The sequence below is a fragment of the Pan paniscus genome, chromosome 4 (genome assembly GCF_029289425.2).
Source record: "Pan paniscus chromosome 4, NHGRI_mPanPan1-v2.0_pri, whole genome shotgun sequence".
Taxonomy (NCBI): Eukaryota; Metazoa; Chordata; class Mammalia; order Primates; family Hominidae; genus Pan; species Pan paniscus.
Window position 1 is genome coordinate 164,746,500 of NC_073253.2, and position 23,351 is coordinate 164,769,850.

A 23,351-nucleotide genomic window follows, 5' to 3' on the forward strand; every position below is an offset into this window, starting at 1 on the left:
CCCACGGCGCGCCACTTGCACATGCGCAGTACCTGTAGGAGGGGGCGGGCGCTCCATTGGGCGTTTCTCTTAGTTTTTCCTTTACGCGCGGCTTGGGCGGACGTCTCGTGAGACGTGGGACTTCTCGCGGGAACTGCATTCAAAAAGCCCAGGCGCTTACTCGAGAGCTAGCCGAGTGAATGGGTGGTGACTGTGGAGTTGGCGTCCTCAATGTGGACGACCTGAGCTCCCATTAGGAGCCGCTGGCTGCGGCAGCAGGGGACCAGCGTGAGAGGTAGGGGCAAGGGGCCTGGTGGGAGGTGGGTGTGGAGAGCGGCAGTGGAGAGAGTCGAACAGGCCCTAAAGAAAGCTAGGGGCCGGGGTCTTGGCCGAGGCCTTTAGCTGAAACATCTCCTTCCCCGGAACCCTGGGGTCTTATACACTGGGTTCCGAGCCGGTCTTATCTTCCGTGGGACCGCCTCGCCGCCCTCAGGGATTCTGGACAAACATGGAAGGCTGGGTCGGTTGCCGGGTCCTCAAAATGATAACCGCCACTGGATCTGCGCTGTGCGGTACGGTAGCCTCTAGCCCGAACTGAGAAATGGTGCAGATGGGAGATACACACTGGGTTTCAGAGATAGCGCATAAGGAGTAATATCTCATTAATAATTTTTATAATGATTACATGTTGAAATGATAATGTTTTGAGTGTATTTGTTTAAGTATGTAAATTAATTTTTCATCTTTGTTTACTTTTTAAAACATGATGGCTCCTAGAACATTTAAAATCACGTACATGACTCCCGTTATATTTCTGCTGGACAGCACTGCCCCAGCCGTGTGTCAGATTCTACCCTAATTGCTTTTCATTCGTTATCTCATTTAATCCTTTCAGTAACCGATTAGGTGGGTGTTATTGTGCTTGTTTTTATAGATGATTAAACAAGAAATTAAATAACTTGTCCAAGTTCATGCAGCCAGTGAGTAGTGGAGGCGGGGTAAGAACTCAGGTAGTTTGATTCCCAGAGTTTCCTGTGTCCCAAATGCTTTGTGTGTGCTATATTTTTGAGAAGCAGGACAGGAAAAATGGTTGCAGCACCAGAGTTTCTAGGTAGATTCTAGTTCCCATCACACTTCGCGTCTTAACTTGCGGGTAACCCTAAGCAAGTTACCTAAAACTTTCCATGCCTCAGCTTGCATGTGTAAAATGAGGGAAATACCTTCAACCTCTTGAAGTTGTTGAGAAGATTGAATAAGAATGTGTATAAAGCACCAAGCACAATGTCTGTCACACATTAGTAGTTTTTAATCAACCACGGCTCTCTTTGTAGATTGATAGGTTAACTCTTTCTCATCCATTAGACCTCTGCTGAAAAGTTACTTCCTCTGGAAAATTTTTTTGTCCATGTTCCCTTCTACGCGCTGTCCCCCAGATTAGGACAGCTCCCTCTTGTTACAGGCTCAGGTAGCATACATACATCTGTCTCTCTTGCACTTATCATACTTGTAACTTGATAGTTCAATTACTTGATTTAATGTCTTTTACTAATAGACTGTAGGATTCAAGAAGACAGGAATATTGTTTTAGGTTGCCATTGTGTTGTCAACACTAGCAGAATGTCTCACACAATAAGAATTCCAGCAAATTTTTTGAATAAACTAGAGCAAATTTTTTTTGGCTTCTCTGGATATGCCTGGCTGGAATGTCTTGAGCTTAACCCTATTTTTATTTTGGTAGTTGAGATGACAGTATTTACTTAACTCAAGCTCATCAAGATAATTAGATGAGATAATATATTTGAAGCACTTAGCATGGCAAATGGTAAATCCTCAACGAATGTAAGTTATTGTGAACAGTACAACATTTAGTTGGCTGGTCCTATCATGTACAGGCTTTGAAAAGGTCTTGCATTTTAGAGCAGTGACTGCCAAGCTGGGATTACCTAGAACACCTTTTTTTTCTCTCTTAAAACCCTGTATCTCTTCCCTTGTCTTCATTCTCAGTTAAAGACCTTGCTTCCTAATTCATTGATAAATTGAAGCAGTTAAAAGGTTACTTACACAGACTTCCACCACTATACCTGCTTATCAGCATCTAAACTCATATACTTTGCTTTAAATGAAATATCCATGCTTCTATTTTTCCTGTCCTGCTTCTCAAAAATATAGCACACACAAAGCATTTGGGACACAGGAAACTCTGGGAATCAAACTGCCTGAGTTCTTACCCCGCCTCCACTACTCACTGGCTGCATGAACTTGGACAAGTTATTTAATTTCTTGTTTAATCATCTATAAAAACAAGCACAATAACACCCACCTAATCGGTTACTGAAAGGATTAAATGAGATAACGAATGAAAAGCAATTAGGGTAGAATCTGACACACGGCTGGGGCAGTGCTGTCCAGCAGAAATATAACGGGAGTCATGTACGTGACTCCAAACATATTGGAAGCTTAGCATACAACAACTGAACAGTTTTCTGATGGTGAACTGTTTAGAAGCAAAATTAAATGTATTCTATTCCACTCTTTAATTTTTTATCCCAAATCCGTAACAGAATTGTCAGAACAGTTCTTGCTCTTGGAACAAGAATGCAAATTTGACTACTTATTAGTCAGGAAGAAAATTTTAATGTTTTTATACGACAGTAGTATTGAGTAGATATGTTTCTTCTGTTATTGATATTATTGCATGGAGTTTTTTGTATAAGCTTAAGTAGTTTTATTTCCTCTATTTACAGTTGGCTAAAAAAAAGAAAAGAACATGGAGGCAGATATAATCACAAATCTTCGATGCAGGCTCAAAGAGGCTGAAGAAGAGCGACTAAAAGCTGCACAGTATGGTTTACAACTAGTAGAGAGTCAAAATGAATTACAGAATCAATTGGATAAATGTCGTAATGAAATGATGACCATGACTGAGGTAGGACTCTGGACTCCTCTGTCTGCAAGAGTGTGCTTAGCTATTGAAGATTTGTCCTGTTTAGCAATTAATAGTAGTAGTAGTTTATTCTTTTCTGAAGATTTTAGATCTAGTTTCCGCCCTGCCCCGTCCCTGTTAAAAAAGAATGAACTAAATGAATTCCTGTTATTCTTTCCACCCTAGTGTATTCAGAGTTTGAAAGATCAAGTTATCATTACTCTCTTTGCCACATTTACTACCAGATTTTGCTTTGTCTGCACACTTCCTAGAAGACCTCACTTGTTTTAGACCTCTAAACATCTAAGTGCCCCATGACACTACACCAAGCCCTTAGTTCCCCCTCTGAAATCTAGGTTTGTGTTCAACTGCCCACTAATAGACTTCTCAAACTTACCACAGACAGAAGAGTGGATTCCCTGTCCATTAACCAAATATTCTTTTACGATTTTTTTTAGCTTATTTAGTAAATATAATAGCATTCAGTTTCTTGAACACCAAAAATCTTTATATACCAAAGATTTTTGGTATATTTTTGGTTTCTTCATATACCAAAAATCTAGAACTTTTAGTCAATATCTTCCCTTTATTTCTCACATTTCACTCATTAATAAGTTCTAAGAACTAGACTACAAAGCATGTATCTTTGCTATTGGCACTGTAGTCCAGATCACCATCATCGCTCCTAGACAAGTACTGTAGCCTTCTGGCCGGGTTGCCTGCTTCCATTGTTGCCATTCATGCCATTCATTCTTCACTCAGCGTCTAAGTGGTCGTGGAATAACACACCAAAGGTCATGCCACAGCCCTGCTAAAAACCATACAACAGCTTCTGATTTTATTTACAACAAAATCTGAGCTCCATCCTTGGGTTTGTAGATCCCTATGTGACCTGACCCCTGCCAAGCTTCTGACCTCACCTCAAACTGCTTTGCCTTGTTCTTGACTATACTGGTCCTCCCTTATGGGCTTTACACCAGCTATTGCCTTTTTTTTTTTTTTTTTGAGTTGTTTACCCCTCACTGCTCTTGGGTTGAGTCCTCAGATTTCAGCTTTCATTTAAATGTCACTTCAGTAGAGAGGTCAACCCTTACTATGTAATGTAAAGTTGCCCTGATTCACTTTTTTTTTCTTTTTTTTTCTTTTTTTGAAACAGGGTCTCACTCTGTCGCCCAGGCTGGAGTGCAGTGGCGCAATCTTGGCTCACTGCATCCTCCACCTCCTGGGTTCAAGAGATTCTCCTGCCTCAGCCTTCCGAGTAGCTCGGGGTTACAGATGTGTGCCACCACATCCGGCTAATTTTTGTGTTTTTAGTAGAGATGGGGTTTCACCATGTTGGCCAGGCTGGTCTTGAACTCCTGGCTTCAAGTAATCTGCCTGCCAAAGTGCTGGGATTACAGGCATGAGCCGTTGTGCCCGGCCCTGATTCCACTCTTAATTATCTGCATTGCTAATTATCTCTAGATTATAAACTCCATGAGAGAGGGAATTTTGTATGCCTTGCTCACTATCCTGAATGCCTGCCACATGATTATTTCTTAAAAGAATGAATGAATAAATCTGGGTAATTTAGCAAATGCTCAGTAACATATTTAAACTTGAATCTCAACATTGTAAATATGGCAGGTAAAAAATATCTGTAGCAGGTAAAAATAACTAGTGATGGCAACCTTTGTGTTTCTACATAGTACTGTTGTAAACCAAGAACTGAGTGCAAAGTCATAAAGGCAAAGTAAAGATTACAAATATCACTAATAGAAAATAAAACGGTTATACTTAATCATTTTGAGTCATAACTTGTCAAATTTCAGTGTTTAACAGTTAATACTCTTTGTCTTCCTTTAAAATAAAATGGTTTTTGAGGGGAATATTTTATCATTTTTTAAAGCCTCTCAAAGGAGTTCATACTTGTAACATTTTTAATGTCTAAACTTCCCTGTGAGTAAGCAAAAGCCCTTTTAATTACTCCTTTTGTCTCAGCTCTGCATTCATTCTGATAGACCTTTTGTGAACATTTCTCAGATGACTACATTCTGAAAGTAAAGGCTAATTCAGTATTTCTTTTTTTTCAACTATTATTACTACTACATTGTGTTCAGAGCTACAAGTAGAGCATCTCATTATCAAACTACTAATTCTCATGAGGAAAGCTTAAGTGCTGTTAAATCTTTTTTTGTTGTTAGCAGAGATTACTTGACTAGACGTGTTGACATACGATGGAGCACATTTTACTTCCTTGACAAGGCACAGAAGCAGTAAGGTATCCCTTGCATGGGTTTAACATAGTTTCGAAATACACCTCAGGGGTTTATTAAGACTGATTAACTACAAAGTTATTCCAGGTTTAACATGTCTTCGTTATTTGGAAAGCAGCAAATGCTTGAAATAAGAATGAAACAATTGAAGTTGAAAACTGATTGTATGTAATGGCTTTAGGCTATTTTTATGTAATTGAATTGTAATTGAATCTGTTTTCAGAGTTATGAACAAGAAAAATATACCCTTCAAAGAGAAGTTGAACTCAAGAGTCGAATGTTAGAAAGTTTGAGCTGCGAATGTGAAGCTATTAAACAACAACAAAAAATGCACCTGGAGAAATTGGAAGAACAGTTAAGCAGAAGCCATGGACAGGAAGTGAATGAACTAAAAACTAAGGTTGGGATATCTGCGTATTTCAGCACAAAATATTCCATATTTATGCAGCCATCTGTAAACTTTAGATGATAAAGATTTTCTTAAGTGTCAGCTTTGCAAAATAGCCAAGATCTAAGTCTTCATTATCTTAATATTGGGGGTGGGAACACTGAGATACAAGAGTTTGTCTAAGGGACTTGTATAAATTATATCCTATTAATTAAGTACGATTATTTAATTTTGGTTGCTGGATATTTGTGAAGGTTTAGTTTAGTGACTAGCATGGCCTCCTTGCTGATAGTGGGTACAGCAGCCCCTTGCAGAAAGCCTGGTCTCCTAGCCTTCCCTGCCGTCAGTGGTATGCTTTGTAATTCTGTAAAACAGACCAGTAGTTTCTTACTAGTTAATGTGCATTACAAATGACACTTTATAGTTTGTTTACTGAGGATAAACTAATACATGTGCTCCAGTTCTTACAATAATATTGTGGAAAGGTACCATTATTATTTCCATATACCAGATGAAAGAGCCAGTGTTTAGACAGACTGAGTAAATTGGACACAATTCAAGAACTAGAAATTCTCCATCTAGGTTTGAACTGAGGCTGTCTGACTCCAAAGGCTGTGTTACTGAATCACTACATAGTCTAACAGCATGTTACACTGGCTCCATTTCAAACATAAATGCAAGATAAATGATTGGTCAGTGGTTTTCCCTTTTCCTAGCTAGCCAGTGCTTTCAGGTTGCTTCTGAGGAATCCAGAACTTTTTATCATGGATCTGCTTTGTGTATAGTCTATACTCTGACTTTTCCAGACACTGTCTACCAAAACTTGCCTGACTTTTGTCCTCCTTTCTCAGAAGTCTGTTACCCAATTTTCAGCTTCTTGTATAGCAGCCTCTAAGATTTTTCTTTTTCTGTATACCACCTATACTATTACTTAATTTCTCATTGACTCTCTTTAAATGTTTACTGATTTTAAGAAACATCAATGAAAGTACTTTTTTTTTTTTTTTTTTTTTTTTTGAGGCAGAGTCTCACACTGTCGCCCAGGCTGGAGTGCAGTGGCATGATCTCGGCTCACCTGCAACCTCTGCCTCCCGGGTTCAAACGATTCTCCTGCCTCAGGCTCCTAAATGGCTGGGATTACAGGTGTGCGCCACCACGCCCAGCTAATTTTTGTATTTTAATAGAGACAGGGTTTCACCATGTTGGTCAGGCTGGTCTCTAACTCCTGACCTCGTGATCCGCCCACTTCGGCCTCGCAAAGTGCTGGGATTACAGGCCTGAGCCACTGCGCCTGGCCAAAATTACATATTTAAGCTTGCTTATTTTTTCCCAGTATACACTAAAACAAACATAGCTATCTAAATATACCTTTTTGTGTAATATATAATCATCTTGCATAGCACTCTGACAGGTAATATCATCCAGCTTGTCTGAAACTAGTCGGATTTGAGGCCCTAATGACTGATAATGTGCTTTTTTCCCCCTCTGGTTGTTATTTTTATTTTTGCAATAGTTTTCATCACCTAAACAAAAAAGAGTAATAAAGGGAGTATTCAGGGACTGAGGTAAGGCTAATTATAGAGATGGCTTTTTTTTTTTTGGTGGAGCAAAGAGTACGTTAGTGAAATATTTTGTTTTACTGATTTTCTCAAATCACTTATGCCAAAATTTGGATTTTTTTAAATACCTTTTCTTCTCTTATTTTTCACATTTAATTCATCAAGTTCTAAGAACTTGACCTACAAAACATCTATGATGCTACTGCCACTCCAATCCAGACCTTCATCATCTCTTTCCTGGACTACTGCTGTAGCCTTCTGACCAGGTTGCTTGCTTCCATTGTTTCTCTTCATGCCAGTCATTCTTCACACAGTAGCCAAGTGGTCCGCATCATAGTGCCTCCAGATTGCTTCTGAGGCATCCAGACCCACCCCGATTACTCATGGATTATTTCTATGTTTATTAAACAAGGTGTGTCACTATCTGTTAAAAGATGCCTAACCTTGGGCAAATAGGAAACTCCAATAGTATCATCATTCAGTAAGTTTGGTTCAATCAGTTCAATCAGTGATTGTTTTTAGAAAGAAAATAACTTTCAATTTATGACTTTTTTTTTTTTTGGCTTTAGATAGAAAAACTGAAAGTGGAATTAGATGAAGCCAGGCTTAGTGAAAAGCAGCTGAAGCACCAAGTAGACCATCAGAAGGAACTCCTCTCTTGTAAATCAGAGGAACTGCGCGTAATGTCTGAACGTGTGCAGGAAAGCATGTCTTCAGAGATGCTGGCTCTTCAAATTGAGCTGACAGAAATGGAGAGTATGAAGGTAATTTTTATGGCATGTGTTTCTCAGGGTTTTCTCTTTTTTTTTCTGGCATATTTTTACATGTTTTGGTAATAATTCTGAAGAGCTAGTTTGAAGGCTGAAACATTTTTTGACCTAACTTGCATCTAACTAATTAAAAAATGGGTTTTTTTTTAGGTGGATGACTTCATTCATAATATAGCTTTAGACTGTATGATTATGTAAGGCAGCCTTTCTCTTAGATTAATGAAACGTCTGGAAGAGTTTAGAGGCATATACTCTGATCCCAGATTTTATCATAAGAGCCCAGTGTAAAACGTTGGCTCAGTGGAAGTTGAAATGCATGTGAACTTGGTTTTTTCATTGAAAGCTAAGGTTAATTAAAAATTAAAGCCTGAAATTCATAGAGGAAAAAGGGCAGTCTCTAAAGCCATTTGTTTCCTTATTGAAAAATTTAACAGTAATAGTAATTTCTATTATTTTAGAATGTACCTGACAACTTTTGACTGGTTCTTTAGTTTTAATTTTGGATGTGAACCACAACTGAGATAAACTGAGCAGCTGCCAAATGAAAGATTATTCAAGAGAATTTCCTCCTTTTCAATTCCTGTTAAATAGACCACCCTCAAAGAAGAAGTGAATGAACTACAATACAGACAAGAACAGCTAGAACTTCTTATTACTAACCTAATGCGCCAGGTAGACCGGCTTAAAGAGGAAAAAGAGGAGCGAGAGAAAGAAGCAGTTTCTTACTATAATGCCCTAGAGGTACTATGATTACAGTAACATCATATTTTCCAATTTATCATAACTTATTTTCTTGCTAATGTAATCTCTGTTGCCTAAATTGTTTTCTTTTGAATTTAGAAAGCTCGTGTAGCAAATCAAGATCTTCAGGTACAGTTGGACCAGGCACTCCAGCAAGCCTTGGATCCCAATAGTAAAGGCAACTCTTTGTTTGCAGAGGTACTTATAAGTATCCTAACTACTAAATTGGTATTTTCATTTACTACCAGAACAATTAAGCATGTTAATATTTTGTAGGTAGAAGATCGAAGGGCAGCAATGGAACGTCAGCTTATCAGTATGAAAGTCAAGTATCAGTCACTAAAGAAGCAAAATGTATTTAACAGAGAACAGATGCAGAGAATGAAGGTATAGAACTTTCACTATCAAAGGTTTATTAAACAAATTTTGTGTCAGCATTACATGTATGAATACATCAAAGAAACTAGCTTTTTCTGCAAGGAGTGTACTTATATAGTTGTTTCTAGAACTGCATGATTTCAAAAAATCAATTTTGAAATTAAAAGATTCATTTATAGTTTAAAATTCTTGGAATAAATATTTAGTAATAGTATATTTAGCAATGATTATTGTTTGTTTGTTTTAATGGTTACTCACTAGCTTTGACTTAAATCTTTCTTTGTGGAGTAGAAGAAAGAAAAGTATTTATTTCTTATTCTTGGCCTGATGTCTTTCCAAGCATAGCCCTAGGGTTCCTACTTCAGCTGAAACTCGCTGCCTCACCATTCCTCTGCTCTTTCACCAAGGCTTATTATGGAGTGAAATTTGGATTATTCAGGGTTCCCTTTCCTTGTAGCTCCTCAAGTCAAGCACATAGACCCTTTTAATTTTACGGGTTTTGTTGGTTGTCATTCTAGCCAAATAAGAGGTAGCAGAAAAACATGTGGAAATTAGAAAGATTTCAGTATTGTAACAGTCCTTAGAATCCTGATCCCTCATCCATTGTGCCTCACTCTAGTGAGGTAGTAATTGGAATCTGGAAAGGCATCCTTCCTTTTATTCAGAATCATGGGCTTTGCCAAAGAAATGGGAAAGGTTAATGATTAAATTTGGGAGTTAGGTGGATTTGGGTTTGAATCATAGTTTTGTCACTTGCTAGCTCTGTGACCTTGGACAAGTATTTTAACTTTCAAAGCATCAGTACGTCATCTATTAAGTGAAGATGATAGAACCCCCTCTTAGCATTGTCCTACAGTTAAATGAAAGTGTAGTAAAATACTTAACCTGCTACTTGGCAAATGAGTGTTTAATGAACAACAGCTGTGAATTTTATTTCTAAGGGTTTCCAGACTGTGCTGCCTCATTTCCTGAGACTCTCCCCTGTCTGGGAAGTATTTCTTTATAAATTTTCTCACGTTTACTTTAGTTTTCTTACAGTATTTGTTGGGGTTACTTTTAATCTACCAATGTTGCATGATGTCCCAAACTATCTTTAGAGACTAGAAGCATTCTGAGTCTTAGGCTAAGTGGGCCTAGCCTCCAATCTGAAACAGGAACAAAAAGGATATCCTTTAAAATGTTAAAAGTCATCTGCAACCTCATATCATTGATTGTTTTACTCAAAACTATATTTAAACTAATAGGCACTCTTTTCAACTCCAGAAATTTCCAAAGGCAGAAAGAAATGCTAGATTTAGAGTCTACTTAATTTCCCTCTGGTAGCTTCGCAACTCCAGATTTGGGTGGGGGAGGTATAATTAGGTAAGTTGAGTGCTGCTCTAAAAAAATTAAAACATGGTATATTGAAGATTACCCCAGTATACTAAGATAGCCTTTTATCTTTGCTTTTCACGTCATTTGTGAATCTAACATTTGTGGCTGTCAGTAGCTTAGTTTTCCTCACTTAATTAAAGTTAATTAAAAATTTTGAGAAACCCATCAGAACCTTAATAAGAGCGAGTGCTTATGATAAGCAGTCTGCAGCGTTTGGCCAGGCTTACTTACCAGTTCAGTGGTGTGCTTTCAGACCACAGCCATGCAAGTCAGTTTTATGTTTCACAAAAGTGCAAATAATTACATTACAGACTTCAGTTATCATTCATAAGTAGTCAAAATAAGTATTCAAATGTTATGTCTACAAAAAAATTTATTATTAGATTAGAAATAGCTAATTTAGTTTCCAAAATGAGTTCAAAGTAATACAGTACAAATTATGAATTGTATCAAAAAAGTAGTTATCAGAATCTTTCTCTCACTTAATTTTATTAGAGGGGGTAATTTTATTTTTCTAGTTACAAATTGCCACGTTGCTACAGATGAAAGGGTCTCAAACTGAATTTGAGCAGCAGGAACGGTTGCTTGCCATGTTGGAGCAGAAGAATGGTGAAATAAAACATCTTTTAGGTGAAATTAGAAATCTGGAGAAATTTAAGGTATGTATAACACTTAAAAAACACACATCCAAATTTTGATTTGAATATCTTAAAATTTGGTTTGTTTTTTAAGTTTAAATTATCAATAAATATCTTGTGGGAGATACTTTGAGACTAAGTAAATGGCTGTTTCTCCTTATACTTAAACATCCATTGGTGATTCTTGCCTGAAACATAATTCTGTGATGATTGCTAAATGGGTAATTCCATCACTTCTTCTATATTTATTAGTTGGAATTTTAATAAAGGGACAGAAACGAAAAATCTTTTTCCTCACTTATTCATTTCTATCAGTATAGCCTCATGGATTCTTATTTTATCCTATGAGTTATAATCCATTGCTTGCTTTATTTACTCTGATACTCAAATTGTCCCAGATTTGATAGTCGAGGTGCTCTTACTTGAATACTTCCTTACTCTATGGCACAACAAGGGTTTCCTAGCTCACCTGGCCCACTTCTGGGAGTAGCATTTCTTCAGGGAACATTGGTTTATTTTAGTGGAGAATGGTATTTGTGTAAGCATTTGTGTGTGTGTGTGTGTGTAAGAATTCACCCATGTTTTCTAAATAAGTAGGCAGTTGTCCCAGAGTCATTTGTTAAAAAATCAATCTTGATCCCAGTGATTTGAGTTGACACCTTTATCATACATCAAGTTTCCATATATACTTGAGTCTGTTTCTAAATTTTCTGTCTATGCCATTGGTCTGCTTCTCTGTGTGTCAGTACCACACTTTTATTAATTATAAAGGCTTTTAAGTATGTTTATCTGGTAGGACTATTTCCTCACTATACTTTTTATTTTTCAGTGTTTTCCTGTCTATTTTTGAATGTTAGCTTTCATTTACAAACATCTTGTCTGGCACCAAAAAAAGCTTGTTGGCTTTCTATTAAAATTGCATGCAATTTAAGATTTTATAAATTGACTATAGGGAACATTGATATCTTCATTAACCTCCTAATGAACTAAAGTTTTAAATGACAAATTTTTGTAAATGTTAATAACCTCTTAGGCATTCTAAATTGTAGCCGTTAGTATGTCATAAAATCTTAATTAAGTTTACATAACTTTATTTCTGTGTCTTATAAAAACTGTTGAAAGAACTACAAATTTGGTTAAATTGGCAGCCTTATGTTTCCATCAGTGGGCTCAGAACTATACTTTGAAAATTATGGCCTTAAATCAGGGGAATTTTATTTATAACCTGAAATTGTTTCAAGTTTTTAAGCAGATTTACCTTTTTTATCCCACTAGAGAAATGTATAGTTTCCATCAGTCTCAGAAGAGCTTGCACTACATTCTTGCCTGGGGTGGGGGGAAGAATCTCAGAAGAGGGGGACACCAGATATAAATGTAAGGCTCTCATCTTCCTTTCATATTTTTCCAGTTTATGGTTTTGTTACAAAGGCCAGAATTTAATCCAGCAGGCATTTATTTTTCTATTTTCAAAGCCAGGAGAGAGAAGGCAGAGCATGTAGGTAAGGCTAGAAGCCTAGGCCTTGTAGTCAGATTTGGGTTCAGGTTCTCTCTTCTTGGTTTACTTTCATCTGTATTCGGAGCCTGTTTCCTTATCTGTAAGAGAGGAATGTTAATTATTTACCTACTTCAGAAGGCAGATAAATTAAATGGGTAGTTCTTAGCGTAGTACACGCCAAGGGATATAAATTCAGGAAGTGATGGTGCTATTATTAATAAACATACACTAACCTTATTTGTTATTTATTTTAAGTAATACAAACTTTTGCTTTTTTAAGAATTTATATGACAGTATGGAATCTAAGCCTTCAGTCGACTCTGGTACTCTGGAAGATAACACCTATTATACAGATTTACTTCAGATGAAGCTGGATAACTTAAAGTAAGTGTCTGGGTTGGTGGATGGAAAGATGGACATGTCACTTGCTTACTATAGTAGTGTCAGTGACTACAAAGTTTTTTTGAAATTGCCAAAGGAAATTTTCCGAAAAGAAAGGTAACAAAAATATCTTTGTGCAGATATTCATGCGTGAATACATTTGAAAGACTATTTCCTCCTTTGTCCATTTCCTTTCAAGAATGCATGAGTATTTTTTAAATTTAACACTACTATTGTTAAGGATTATTTAAATTGTTTATTGTTTCTTTGTTACTAAAAACCCCAGAAAAATGTATTTTTAACTAAGAATTCAAATATGCGATGAAATATTTATACCACTATACTTATTATATGCTGTCTTAATACTCGTTGGTTCTCCTTTTTTATTATCATAGCAAAGAAATTGAAAGCACTAAAGGTGAATTGTCCATACAGCGAATGAAAGCATTATTTGAGAGCCAGCGGGCTCTAGATATTGAGCGAAAACTTTTTGCAAATGAAAGATGCCTCCAGCTTTCAGAAAGTGAAAATATGAAACTGAGAGCTAAACTAGATGAATTGAAACTAAAATATGAACCTGAAGGTATATATGTCTCATATATTTTTGTCTTTTAAATTACGAGTAATCCTGATAAATTATATCAAATTATTTTCTTACTGTAGTTTTATGCAACTCTATTACAAACTCATTTGTAGTTATATACCTATAGTTAATAAAGCAAATTTATTGTGTAAAATAGGTAGGAAAATTCAGGGAGAACTGGATAGTGGGTGTGCATGAATATAACATGTATCCTTTTTGGATATCTAAATTCATCATACTGTATAGTAGAAACTTGAGATTTGAGACTTTCCCATTTTAAGATTACAGTATTTTATGTCATACCTAATAGTTTAATTATGTTGAAGCAGCTGATGTTTGGAAGCTATACGAGGTAGGACTGTTTATAGAAAATCTAAAGTAATGGAGACTTTAAAAAGGTGGGTCTTTATCTCTGCCTCTGATGGAAGTCTGGAGGAGGCCTTCCAGGACTGGGAAAGCACTCAATGGTATCAAGATTCAGGCTTCTTGTGTTTGTTGGTCTGCTGCCATCCTGTTGAGCAGAATTTAGTCATGCAGTCTCACCTGCTGACAGAAAAGGCTGAGAAATGCAGTCTTGATTCTCAGGGGCCATGTTCCTAACTAAATATTGGGAATTCTTTTATTAAGGAAGAACAGTGAGCCAGGCGTGGTGGCTCGTGCCTGTAATCCCAGCTCTTAGGGAGGCAGAGGGAGGAGGATAGCTGTGCCCAGGAATTTGAGATTTGCTTGGGCAATATAGCAAGACCCCATTCTCCACCAAAATGGGGGGGAAAAGGAAAGAACAGTGAAACATATTAGGGAATATCTAGCAAGTCTAGTGACTGAGCTAGAAAGTAGCCTAACCATACAGTCTCTGCATCTTATATACTACAGAGAGTGAAGTTTACTGTATGTAAATTCAAAAACAAAAGGCCAAGTGTGAAGGAGTCTAAGAATGTGATGGTTCTACAACACCCCTTCCCTAAAAGAGTGTTCCATGTTTTAGGTTAAGGATTCTCAACAAGTTTTTGTCCCTGCACTCTGCACATGCCTCAGTCTCTCTTCGTATTGTCTCAGTGAACTGCTATGATTCTCAACAATAGTGGGGAGGTTGCCAAAAATAGGAAGGTTTTTACACAATTTTAAAAGGCTTCTCTTGCTCTTAACTCTTTTTCTTCCTTCCATGATTCTAATAGGCTCCCCTGATTAAGAATTATCCATTATGAATTTCAAACATCTGTTGAACACAGCAAATAGACAGGAGGCAGGGTAGTGAATCCTGATAATGTGGGTTTCAAAGGAGCAGTGCCAGAAAAAGGGGAAATCATGGTCTAAAAGCAACAATGTAGAGCAAAAACAGCAACCCCTTGTGCTACCAGTGTTCCTCAGACTCCACTAACATTTTGATTTTGAAAATGAAACACATCGATAATGGGCATAGGGAAAAGATATTAGAGCAGTTAATTCAGTGGCTGTGTTTATGACCTGTTTAGATAGAATGATATTAGGCCATGAGGATAGAAGGCATTGCAGTAGTCTTTGATGAGACATGATAGGATTGGACTAGGGAAGTATCCATCACAAAAGTAGTCTGATTCTGCTTATATTTTGTAGGTAGAGCTAACAGGCATATATTACCAATATTCAGAAAGTTTGGCCTATTCTTATCATTTAATCCTTCTAATACACAATACCAAGTGAAGTGGGTGCTTTTAATCCCCATTTTACAGGTAAAATGAAGCTCAGAGAGGTTAAATAATTCCCCAAAGACATGGCTGTCACATACGAGGATTAGGATTCGAACCTGGACTCTGCCGCTGTCTCTTCATCTCCACACTGAGATCTTATGAACCACCTTTTTCAAAACACCAAGAGAGAACAGTGAAGCATTCATGCCTAAAGTCAAAATATTGAATTCCCAAGGAAAAATATATAGCCAAATAAACTTTAAAATAGTTTATATAGATTCCATGATAAAGAATAAAAGGTAGAAACAAACGATGCATTTCAGTGAGGAGATGGTTGCATTTTAAAAGAATGGAAAAAGGTATACATATAACTAGTTCTGGCTTCTTGTGTTGATTGTGTCTTTGTTTTCTTAGATTTTTTCTTTTCCCCACTCGTTTTTATTCTCAGAGACAGTTGAAGTGCCTGTACTGAAAAAGAGGCGTGAGGTGCTCCCTGTGGATATAACCACCGCTAAAGATGCATGTGTCAACAACAGTGCTGTCGGGGCAGAAGTTTATCGATTACCGCCTCAGAAAGAGGAGACACAGTCCTGTCCTAACAGTTTAGAAGATAACAACTTGCAATTAGAAAAATCAGTTTCTATACACACACCAGTAGTCAGTCTCTCTCCTCACAAAAATCTGCCTGTGGATATGCAGCTGAAGAAGGAAAAGAAATGTGTGAAACTCATAGGAGTTCCCGCTGACGCTGAGGCCTTATGTGAAAGAAGTGGAAACACCCCTAACTCTCCCAGGTCAGTGTCCTCTTTTCCTCCAGGCAGCCAGCAGACCTCTCCATCTCTCCTCTCTCGCTGCATGAACTGTGCTGTCTGTTTCTTTATCTACTTTCTTACAATTGCATGCAGTATAATTCCTCAGTTTCATCTACCTACCTTCAACTTTTCCAGAACTTTAAGAAAGACTAAACTGATTGCAAAGGGAAAGGACTCTTGAATAAGGCAATCACATTAAAAAGTTACACGTTTCTGTTTCATGAAAGGGAATATCACAGTTTAACACATCTCTGAATGTTTTATCAGTTTGAATAAATGTACTATTATTTTTCTCCTGGTTCAAGCATGGCCATGAAAGAAAAATTAACTTACTTTCTCAAAGGGCTTTCCAGTAGTCTAAGAAATTTCAGCCTTCTAGGAAACTTAGGTGAATTTTTTATGTCTTTTGAATTGCTTATCCTAGGCATTCAAAAATGGGCTTCAATACTTATTTTGACATTTTTACATATCAAAGCTAACTCATTTTCATTGTTTCCAAAACTTGAAAGCCTCTAGTTTCTGCATAATTGAGTTTGTGACTAAAAGAAATAGTGTCAGATATGTGTGTCTGAAGGAATTAATGTCCCAAGGGCTTTGTCTTAATAAAAATAATTGAGGTCAGAAGGTAAGAGAAAGTGAATGGAAGGGAAAGGTAAGTAGCAATGGCTGAGGCTCGAGTTCTGGATGTGCGCAGCAGGAGAAGTGAATGAGGAAATTGAAGAAAGTAAAAGAAAGATGAAGGATGTCTGCATGCAATGGGATTGTTAGAGGCATTTAAAACAAATATCTAGACATTCAAAAAGATGTGCCAATAGCTAGCCTGGATTATCTCCTATGAAATGAGATGTTGAAAGTGCAACTAGGGCTACCTTAGAGAGTAGAGACAGATTAATAAGACATTTTACTAATGTGCATTTGAGTAGAGAGAGTAAGACAGCCCTGTGTAAAAGGGCTTCCTTATATGTTTTATCTGATTTCTCTCCAAGTCTTCAGTGCTACTAAATGTAATACTCAACAGTAAAAGCACTTTAACAATGTTAGCTGCTATTATTATAAGGCATAGTAATTTTATTACTCCCTCCTTGGATTTTTATAGAATATTATAACCTCTGAGTCACATAAAATAAAAGCTTACCATTCTTAAGGAAAAAGTAACTTCAAATGAGTATCTGCCACATACCCATGGTTTCAAAGAGTTCTGAAATGAATCCAGCAGATTATGCCTGTTTATATGTGATGCATTGTATAAACATCCTTGACCAGCGTATATTTCTGGAGGTGGATTTCCAGAATTGATAAGTGCCAGCCTTGCTATCTGTATTGTCTTCATTCCTTTTTCTGCCTTTTTTTGCTTGATAAAAAATCACTTAAGCAAATGTATGTGGCTAATTGACTCAAGTAGCACGTTGGAAACTTTTTGTCTTGTTCGTTAAACAAAAAATAAAATACCACAAAACATTTGTGTGTGTGTGTGTGTGTGAGTCCATCTGCTAACTTAAAATGTTTCCGACTCTTTGTTTTCTGCCTGTTTAACTTAGATACACAATCCTAAGATAATTTTGGAACAATAAATATGGCTTTTATTGGGAACTTCACTATTGCATGCTTTACAAAACTAATTGGTGTTCTTGTTACCAAGAATCTTTACATGCCTTTAAGAATCTCTCTACTGTTTGTCTTTTCTTTATTCTACTAGTTGAAACTCAATTTTTTAATATGAAACAAATAGACATCTATTCATGCAGCCCAAGATTCCATGTTATTTTTGTCTTGCCTTTTGTATGTCATGTTAACATTAAAATATTGCTGTAACATTTCAGTTTTTGTGTTAGGTGTGCTTATCATGATAGGTGCCCTGTCATATTTTCTTTAATTTAGGCCTTGCCATGACTTTTTAAAGATATTCTTTAGACTTAAAAAATAATTGGCCCAGCGTGGTGCCTCACACCTGTAATCCCAGCACTTTGGGAGGCTGAGGCAGGTGGATCACGAGGTCAAGAGATCAAGACCATCCTGACCAACGTGGTGAAACCCTGTCTCTACTAAAAATACAAAAATTAGCTGCATGTGGGGGTGTGCACCTATAGTCCCAGCTACTCCGGTGGCTGAGGCAGGAGAATCGCTTGAACCCGGGAGGCGGAGGTTGCAGTGAGCCGAGATCATGCCACTGTGCTCCAGCCTGGTGACAGAGTGAGACTCTGTCTCAAAAAGTAATAATAACAATAATTGAGCCTATTGATATAAAAAGACTTTTAGACAGCCAGTGACTTAATATTCTTACAGTATTAGAGTCAACTATATTTTTTTTCCTTGAATACCATGCCTTATTGGAGGCCCATTATACTGGGGGTTTGTTTCTTCAATCCTTCATAACCACATTTGAATTCAGAGTGGATGCTTTAATGCCTGTAGGTTAGCTGCTGAATCAAAGCTTCAAACAGAAGTTAAAGAAGGAAAAGAAACTGCAAGCAAATTGGAAAAAGAAACTTGTAAGAAATCACACCCTATTCTATATGTGTCTTCTAAATCTACTCCAGAGACCCAGTGCCCTCAACAGTAAAGACTTTTCTTTAATAAGAGTACGGTACCACTTGCCTCAAAAGTTACTATGGTGCTTAAGATTGTCTTTATCTGACGTATATCACCTTCTGGGTTATTTACTCATTGTGCCAGGACCTGGCATTTTCACGTGCCTTTGACCAAGTGTTCAGAATTTGCTTGACTCTAACCTGGAGAGCTTCTTAAGTGATGCCCCTTCATGGAGCTTCTATGACAGTGAATAAACTATTAATTGAAGGAAAATGTTATAATTAATGTATCTATTTGCTGCATTGTATATGGATTAAATGATAAAAAACAAGTAATCTACCCTCAGAGCCGTGTATTTGAGAATGCTTCAATCATATTTTCCTATGTACTTTTTTTTATAAACTTAGTTTTAGACTATGTTGTAAAAATGGGAAGGTTGTAAACTATGTTGTAAAAATAGGAAATGTGGCTAAAAATATATACATTATATTGTTTCAGGATTTTGTCAGTGTTTAAAGAACCAATGTTCATCTTTGTATTTATATACATGATTTAAATTTTGTCTAAAATTTTAAATAAAACTGCAGTGATTTATCCTTAAATTTCTTACTCTCTATAGGTAACAGGATGTTATCAAAAGGAAGTAAAAAGCACTTTGGGAGGCTGAGGCGGGTGGATCGCTTGAGCCCAGGAATTCGAGACCAGCCTGGGCTACATGGCAAAACCCCATATCTACAAAAAAATACAAAAAATTAGCTGGGCATGATGGTGCACACCTGTAGTCCCAGCTACTCCGGAGGCTGAGGTGATAGGATCATCTGAGCCCAGTAAGGAGGTCGAGGCTGTAGTTGAGCTGTGATCATACTACTGCACTCCAGCCTGGGCAACACAGCAAGACCCTGTCTCAAAAAAAAGTGGGGGAAATAAATAAGGGGAAAAAAGAAACCTCAGGAATTCTTAATTCCCTTATGTATAATTTTATATATAATTTTATGGTTAATTATATGTACATATACAGATGGTCTCTGACATAACAATGGTTTGACTTAATGATTTTTCGACTTTTCAGTGGTACAAAGACAGTATGCATTCAGTAGAAACTGTACTTCAAGTACCCATATAACCATTCTGTTTCTCACTTTCAGTACAGTACTCAATAAATCACATAAGATATTCAACACTTCATGACAAAATAGACTTTGTGTTAGATGATTTTGCCCAGTAGTAAACCAGTGTAAGTTTTCTGAGCGCATTTGAGGCAGGCTAGGCTGAGCTATAATGTTCATTAGGTTAGGTGTATTAAATGCATTTTTGACTTAATATTTTCAACTTATGGGTATATCGAATTGTAACCCTGTTGTAGGTCAAGGAGCATCTGCATAGATAGATAGATAGATAGATAGATAGATAGATAGATAGATAGATAGATAGATAGATAGATTTAATTCTAAACTTTCCAAATACTCTTTCATTTAAATGATTATAGTTTTACAACAATTTCATATATTCTATAGGTAGGAGAATTAGGGTTTTCCAGAGAAATAGAACCAATAGGATGTGTGTGTATATAAAGATTTACTTTCAAGAATTGGTTCACATGGTTGTGGGGGCAAATCCAAACTTGTAGGGTGGGCCAGCAGACTGGAGATCAGGGAAGGGAAGAGCTGATGAGTTCAAGTCCGAAAGCCATCACACTAAAGACCCAGGGAGATAACTGCCACTGCAGTTCAAGTTCAAAGGCTGGCTGCATCAGAATTTCCCTTTGCTGGGGTAGGTGAGTCTTTCCATCTAGGACTTCAATTCATTGGATGAAACCCATTCACATTAGAGAAGGCAATCTGCTTTAAGTCCACTGATTTAAATGCTGATCTCACCCAAAAACATCCTCACAGAAACGTTCAGAATAACACTATAAAGCAATTAGACCTAATAGAAATATGTAGCATACTCCACCCAAAGGAGAATACACCTTCTTAAGTGTACACAGAACATTGTGCAAAACAGACCAATGTTATGCCACAAACCTGGTCTCAATAAATTTTAAAAGTTGAAAAAGTATCTTGAGTACAATGGAATGAAATTAAAAATCAACAACAAGAAAATCTGGAGAATTCACAAATACTATGTAGAAATAAAACAATACAGTCTTTAAACAGCAGATGAATCAAAGAAGAAATCACTAGGGAAATATTTTGAAGATGAATTTTAAAATATTTTAAAATGAGTGAAAATGAAAACAACAATAACAAAACTTGTTAAGTGTAGCGAAAGCAAAAGCCCTCAGTGGGGAATTTATATTTGTAGATGCCTACATTTAAAAAAAGAAAGCTCTCAAACTAATAACCTAACTTTATACTTCGAAGAACTAAAACAAGAAGAGAAAACTAAAAAGCTAAATCCACGGCCAGCAGAAGGAAGAAAATAAGAGATGAGAACAAAAACAAATGAAATTGAGAACACAAAAACAATGGAATCTATGGAACCTAAAGTTTGTTCTTTGAAAAAATCAAAATTAATAAACTTTTAGCTAGACTGATCAAGGAAAAAGGAGAAAAGACTCAAATTACTAAAATAAGGAACGGAAGTAGGGACAATACTGTCAATCTTATAGAAGTAAAAGGGGTTATGAGAGAACGCTATAAACAATTACAAATTATGTATACTAGATGACATAGTCAAGTTCCTAGAATCAAACTATGAAAACTTATTCAAGAAGAAATAAAAAATCTCAATAGAGCTTTAAAAGAGGGAATCAAATCAGTAATCCAAAAAACTTTCAAAAAGAAAAGCCCAGGACCAGATGGTTGCACTAGTGAACTCTACCAAATACTTAAAAAAGAGCTGATCTTTCTAAAACTAGTATGTCTCAATCTCTTCCAAAACATCAAAGGAGATTATTTCCTAACTAATTCGATGAGGAAAGTATTGTCCTGATTCCAAAGCCAAAGACATCAGAAGAAAACTACAAACCAATATCCCTTATGAATACAAATGCAAAAAAATTATTTAAAAAATACTAGCAAATTCAATCCAGCAGCATACTGAATTATACACCATGACCAAGTGGGATTTGTCCCAGGAATGCAACGGTGAATTAAAACAGGAAAACCAATGTAATATACTGTATTAGTTTCTGGTGAAATGAATTACCACACATTGAATGGCTTAAAACAATAAAAATGTACTGTTTTATAGTTCTGGAGGCTAGAAGTCTGAAATCAAGTTGTTGGCAGGGTCTTGCTCCCACTGAAGGCAATAGAGAAGAAATATTTTCCTACTTTTGGTGGCTCCCAGCAATCTTTGGCATTCTTAGCCATCACTCCAATGTCTGGCTGTCTTCACACAGCCCACATCTCCATCTCTGTGTGTCCTCTCCTCTTCTTATAAGGACACCTTAACTAAGTATGATCTCATCTTGATCCCTAACTAATTATATCTGCAAAGACCATACTCAAAATTAGGTCACATTCTGAGGTTCTGAGTGGATAAATTTTGGGGGGATGTATTTGAACCGATACACACACCATAGTAACAGAACAAAGAGGGGGAAACACCCCTGACGTGATTACCTCAATTGACACAGAAAAAACATTTGAAAAAATCCAGTATATGTTTATGATTTTTAAAACACTCAACAAACTGGAAATAGAAAGGAACTTCCAAACTAATTAAAGGGCATTAATGAAAAAAATAATGAAAGTATGAAAAAATCATACTTACTGGTAAAAGACTGAAAGCTCTTCCCGTAATATCAGGAACAAGAAAAGGATGTCTTATCTTGACACTTATATTCAACGTTGTACTGAAATTGATAGCCAAGTCAGTTAGACAAGAAAAAGAAACAAAAGGCATCCAAATCAAAAAAGGAGTAAAAATATCTATATTCACAGATGACATCATCTTTCACATAGAAAATATTAAAGAATTCTCCAAAAATCTATTAGAGCTAATAAATGATTTCAGTAGTAGCAGTATACAAAATCAACATATAAAAATCTAGTATTCTTATACACTAGCAATGAACAATTAGAAAATGAAATTAAGAAAATAACTTTATTTAAGCAGCACCAGAAAGAACAAGCTCTTAGGAATAAATTTAACCAAGGAAGTGAAACTTTTACACACTGAAAACTACCAAGTATTATTGAAAGAAGTTAAAGACCTAAATTAATGGAAAGATATCTCATGCACATGGATTGAAAGACTTAATATTGTTAAGATGGCAATACTTTCTGTCTTAGTCAGTTTGGACTGCTATAGCAAATTACTGTAGACCGGGTAGCTTAAACAACTAACATTTCTTCTCACAGTTCTGAATGCTAGACAGTTCAAGATCAAGGTGCCAGCAGATCCAGTACCTGCTGAGGGCTCACTTTCTGGTCTGCAAATGGCAATTTTCTTGTATCTTCCACATGCTGAAGAGCAGAGACAGAGAATAAGTTTGTGTGTCTTTTTATAAGGGCACTAACCCCATTCATGAGGGTGGAGCCCTCATGACCTAATTACCTCCCAAAGGCCCCACTTCCTAATGCCATCACATTGGGAGTTCGTATTTTGAAATATGAATTTTGGCAGGGGATACATTCAGTCCACATTACTACCCAAAGTGATCTACAGCTTCAATACAATTCCTATCAAAACCCCAATGAAAACGTGATTCTAAAATTTATACAAAATTGCAAGAGACCCCAATAGCCAAAACAATCTTGAAAAAAAAAAAAGAAACAGAGTTAGAGGACTTACATGTTCCTATTTAAAAACTTACTAAAGAGACAAGAAACGAAACAGTGTGGAACTGGCATAAAGATAGACATAGATAATGGAATATAATTGAGAAATAAATGAGACTATAAGTAAATCAGAAATAAACCTATACATG

The 23,351-nt window shown here is 36.6% G+C and overlaps 1 protein-coding gene across 4 annotated transcripts; it reads left to right on the plus strand.

Moving 5' to 3' along the window:
* Window positions 1-13: 13 nt before the first annotated feature.
* Window positions 14-19,074, plus strand: SPDL1 (spindle apparatus coiled-coil protein 1). Of its 4 annotated transcripts, none has more exons than XM_003810915.4 (12): window positions 14-274; window positions 2,724-2,905; window positions 5,381-5,557; window positions 7,674-7,868; window positions 8,466-8,615; window positions 8,715-8,813; window positions 8,892-9,002; window positions 10,886-11,026; window positions 12,781-12,884; window positions 13,277-13,464; window positions 15,580-15,925; window positions 18,356-19,074. In XM_003810915.4, exons 2-12 carry the CDS (start codon window positions 2,747-2,749, stop codon window positions 18,501-18,503), a joined length of 1,818 nt encoding a protein of 605 aa, XP_003810963.2. In that variant the 5' UTR covers window positions 14-274; window positions 2,724-2,746; the 3' UTR covers window positions 18,504-19,074. The 4 variants fall into 4 exon arrangements, with proteins under 4 accessions (XP_003810963.2, XP_024784692.2, XP_008961551.2 ...); XM_008963303.5 differs by having other exon boundaries at window positions 132-551; XM_024928924.4 differs by having other exon boundaries at window positions 33-274; window positions 15,580-19,074.
* The last annotated feature ends 4,277 nt before the right edge of the window (window positions 19,075-23,351 follow it).

Coding starts and splice junctions, on each gene's coding strand:
- SPDL1 (XM_024928924.4), top strand. CDS start 2,747: ATGGAGGCAGATATAATCACAAATCTTCGATGCAGGCTCAAAGAGGCT. Junction 7,869..8,465: donor CAGAAATGGAGAGTATGAAG/GTAATTTTTATG, acceptor CCTGTTAAATAG/ACCACCCTCAAAGAAGAAGT. Junction 8,616..8,714: donor CTTACTATAATGCCCTAGAG/GTACTATGATTA, acceptor TTTTGAATTTAG/AAAGCTCGTGTAGCAAATCA.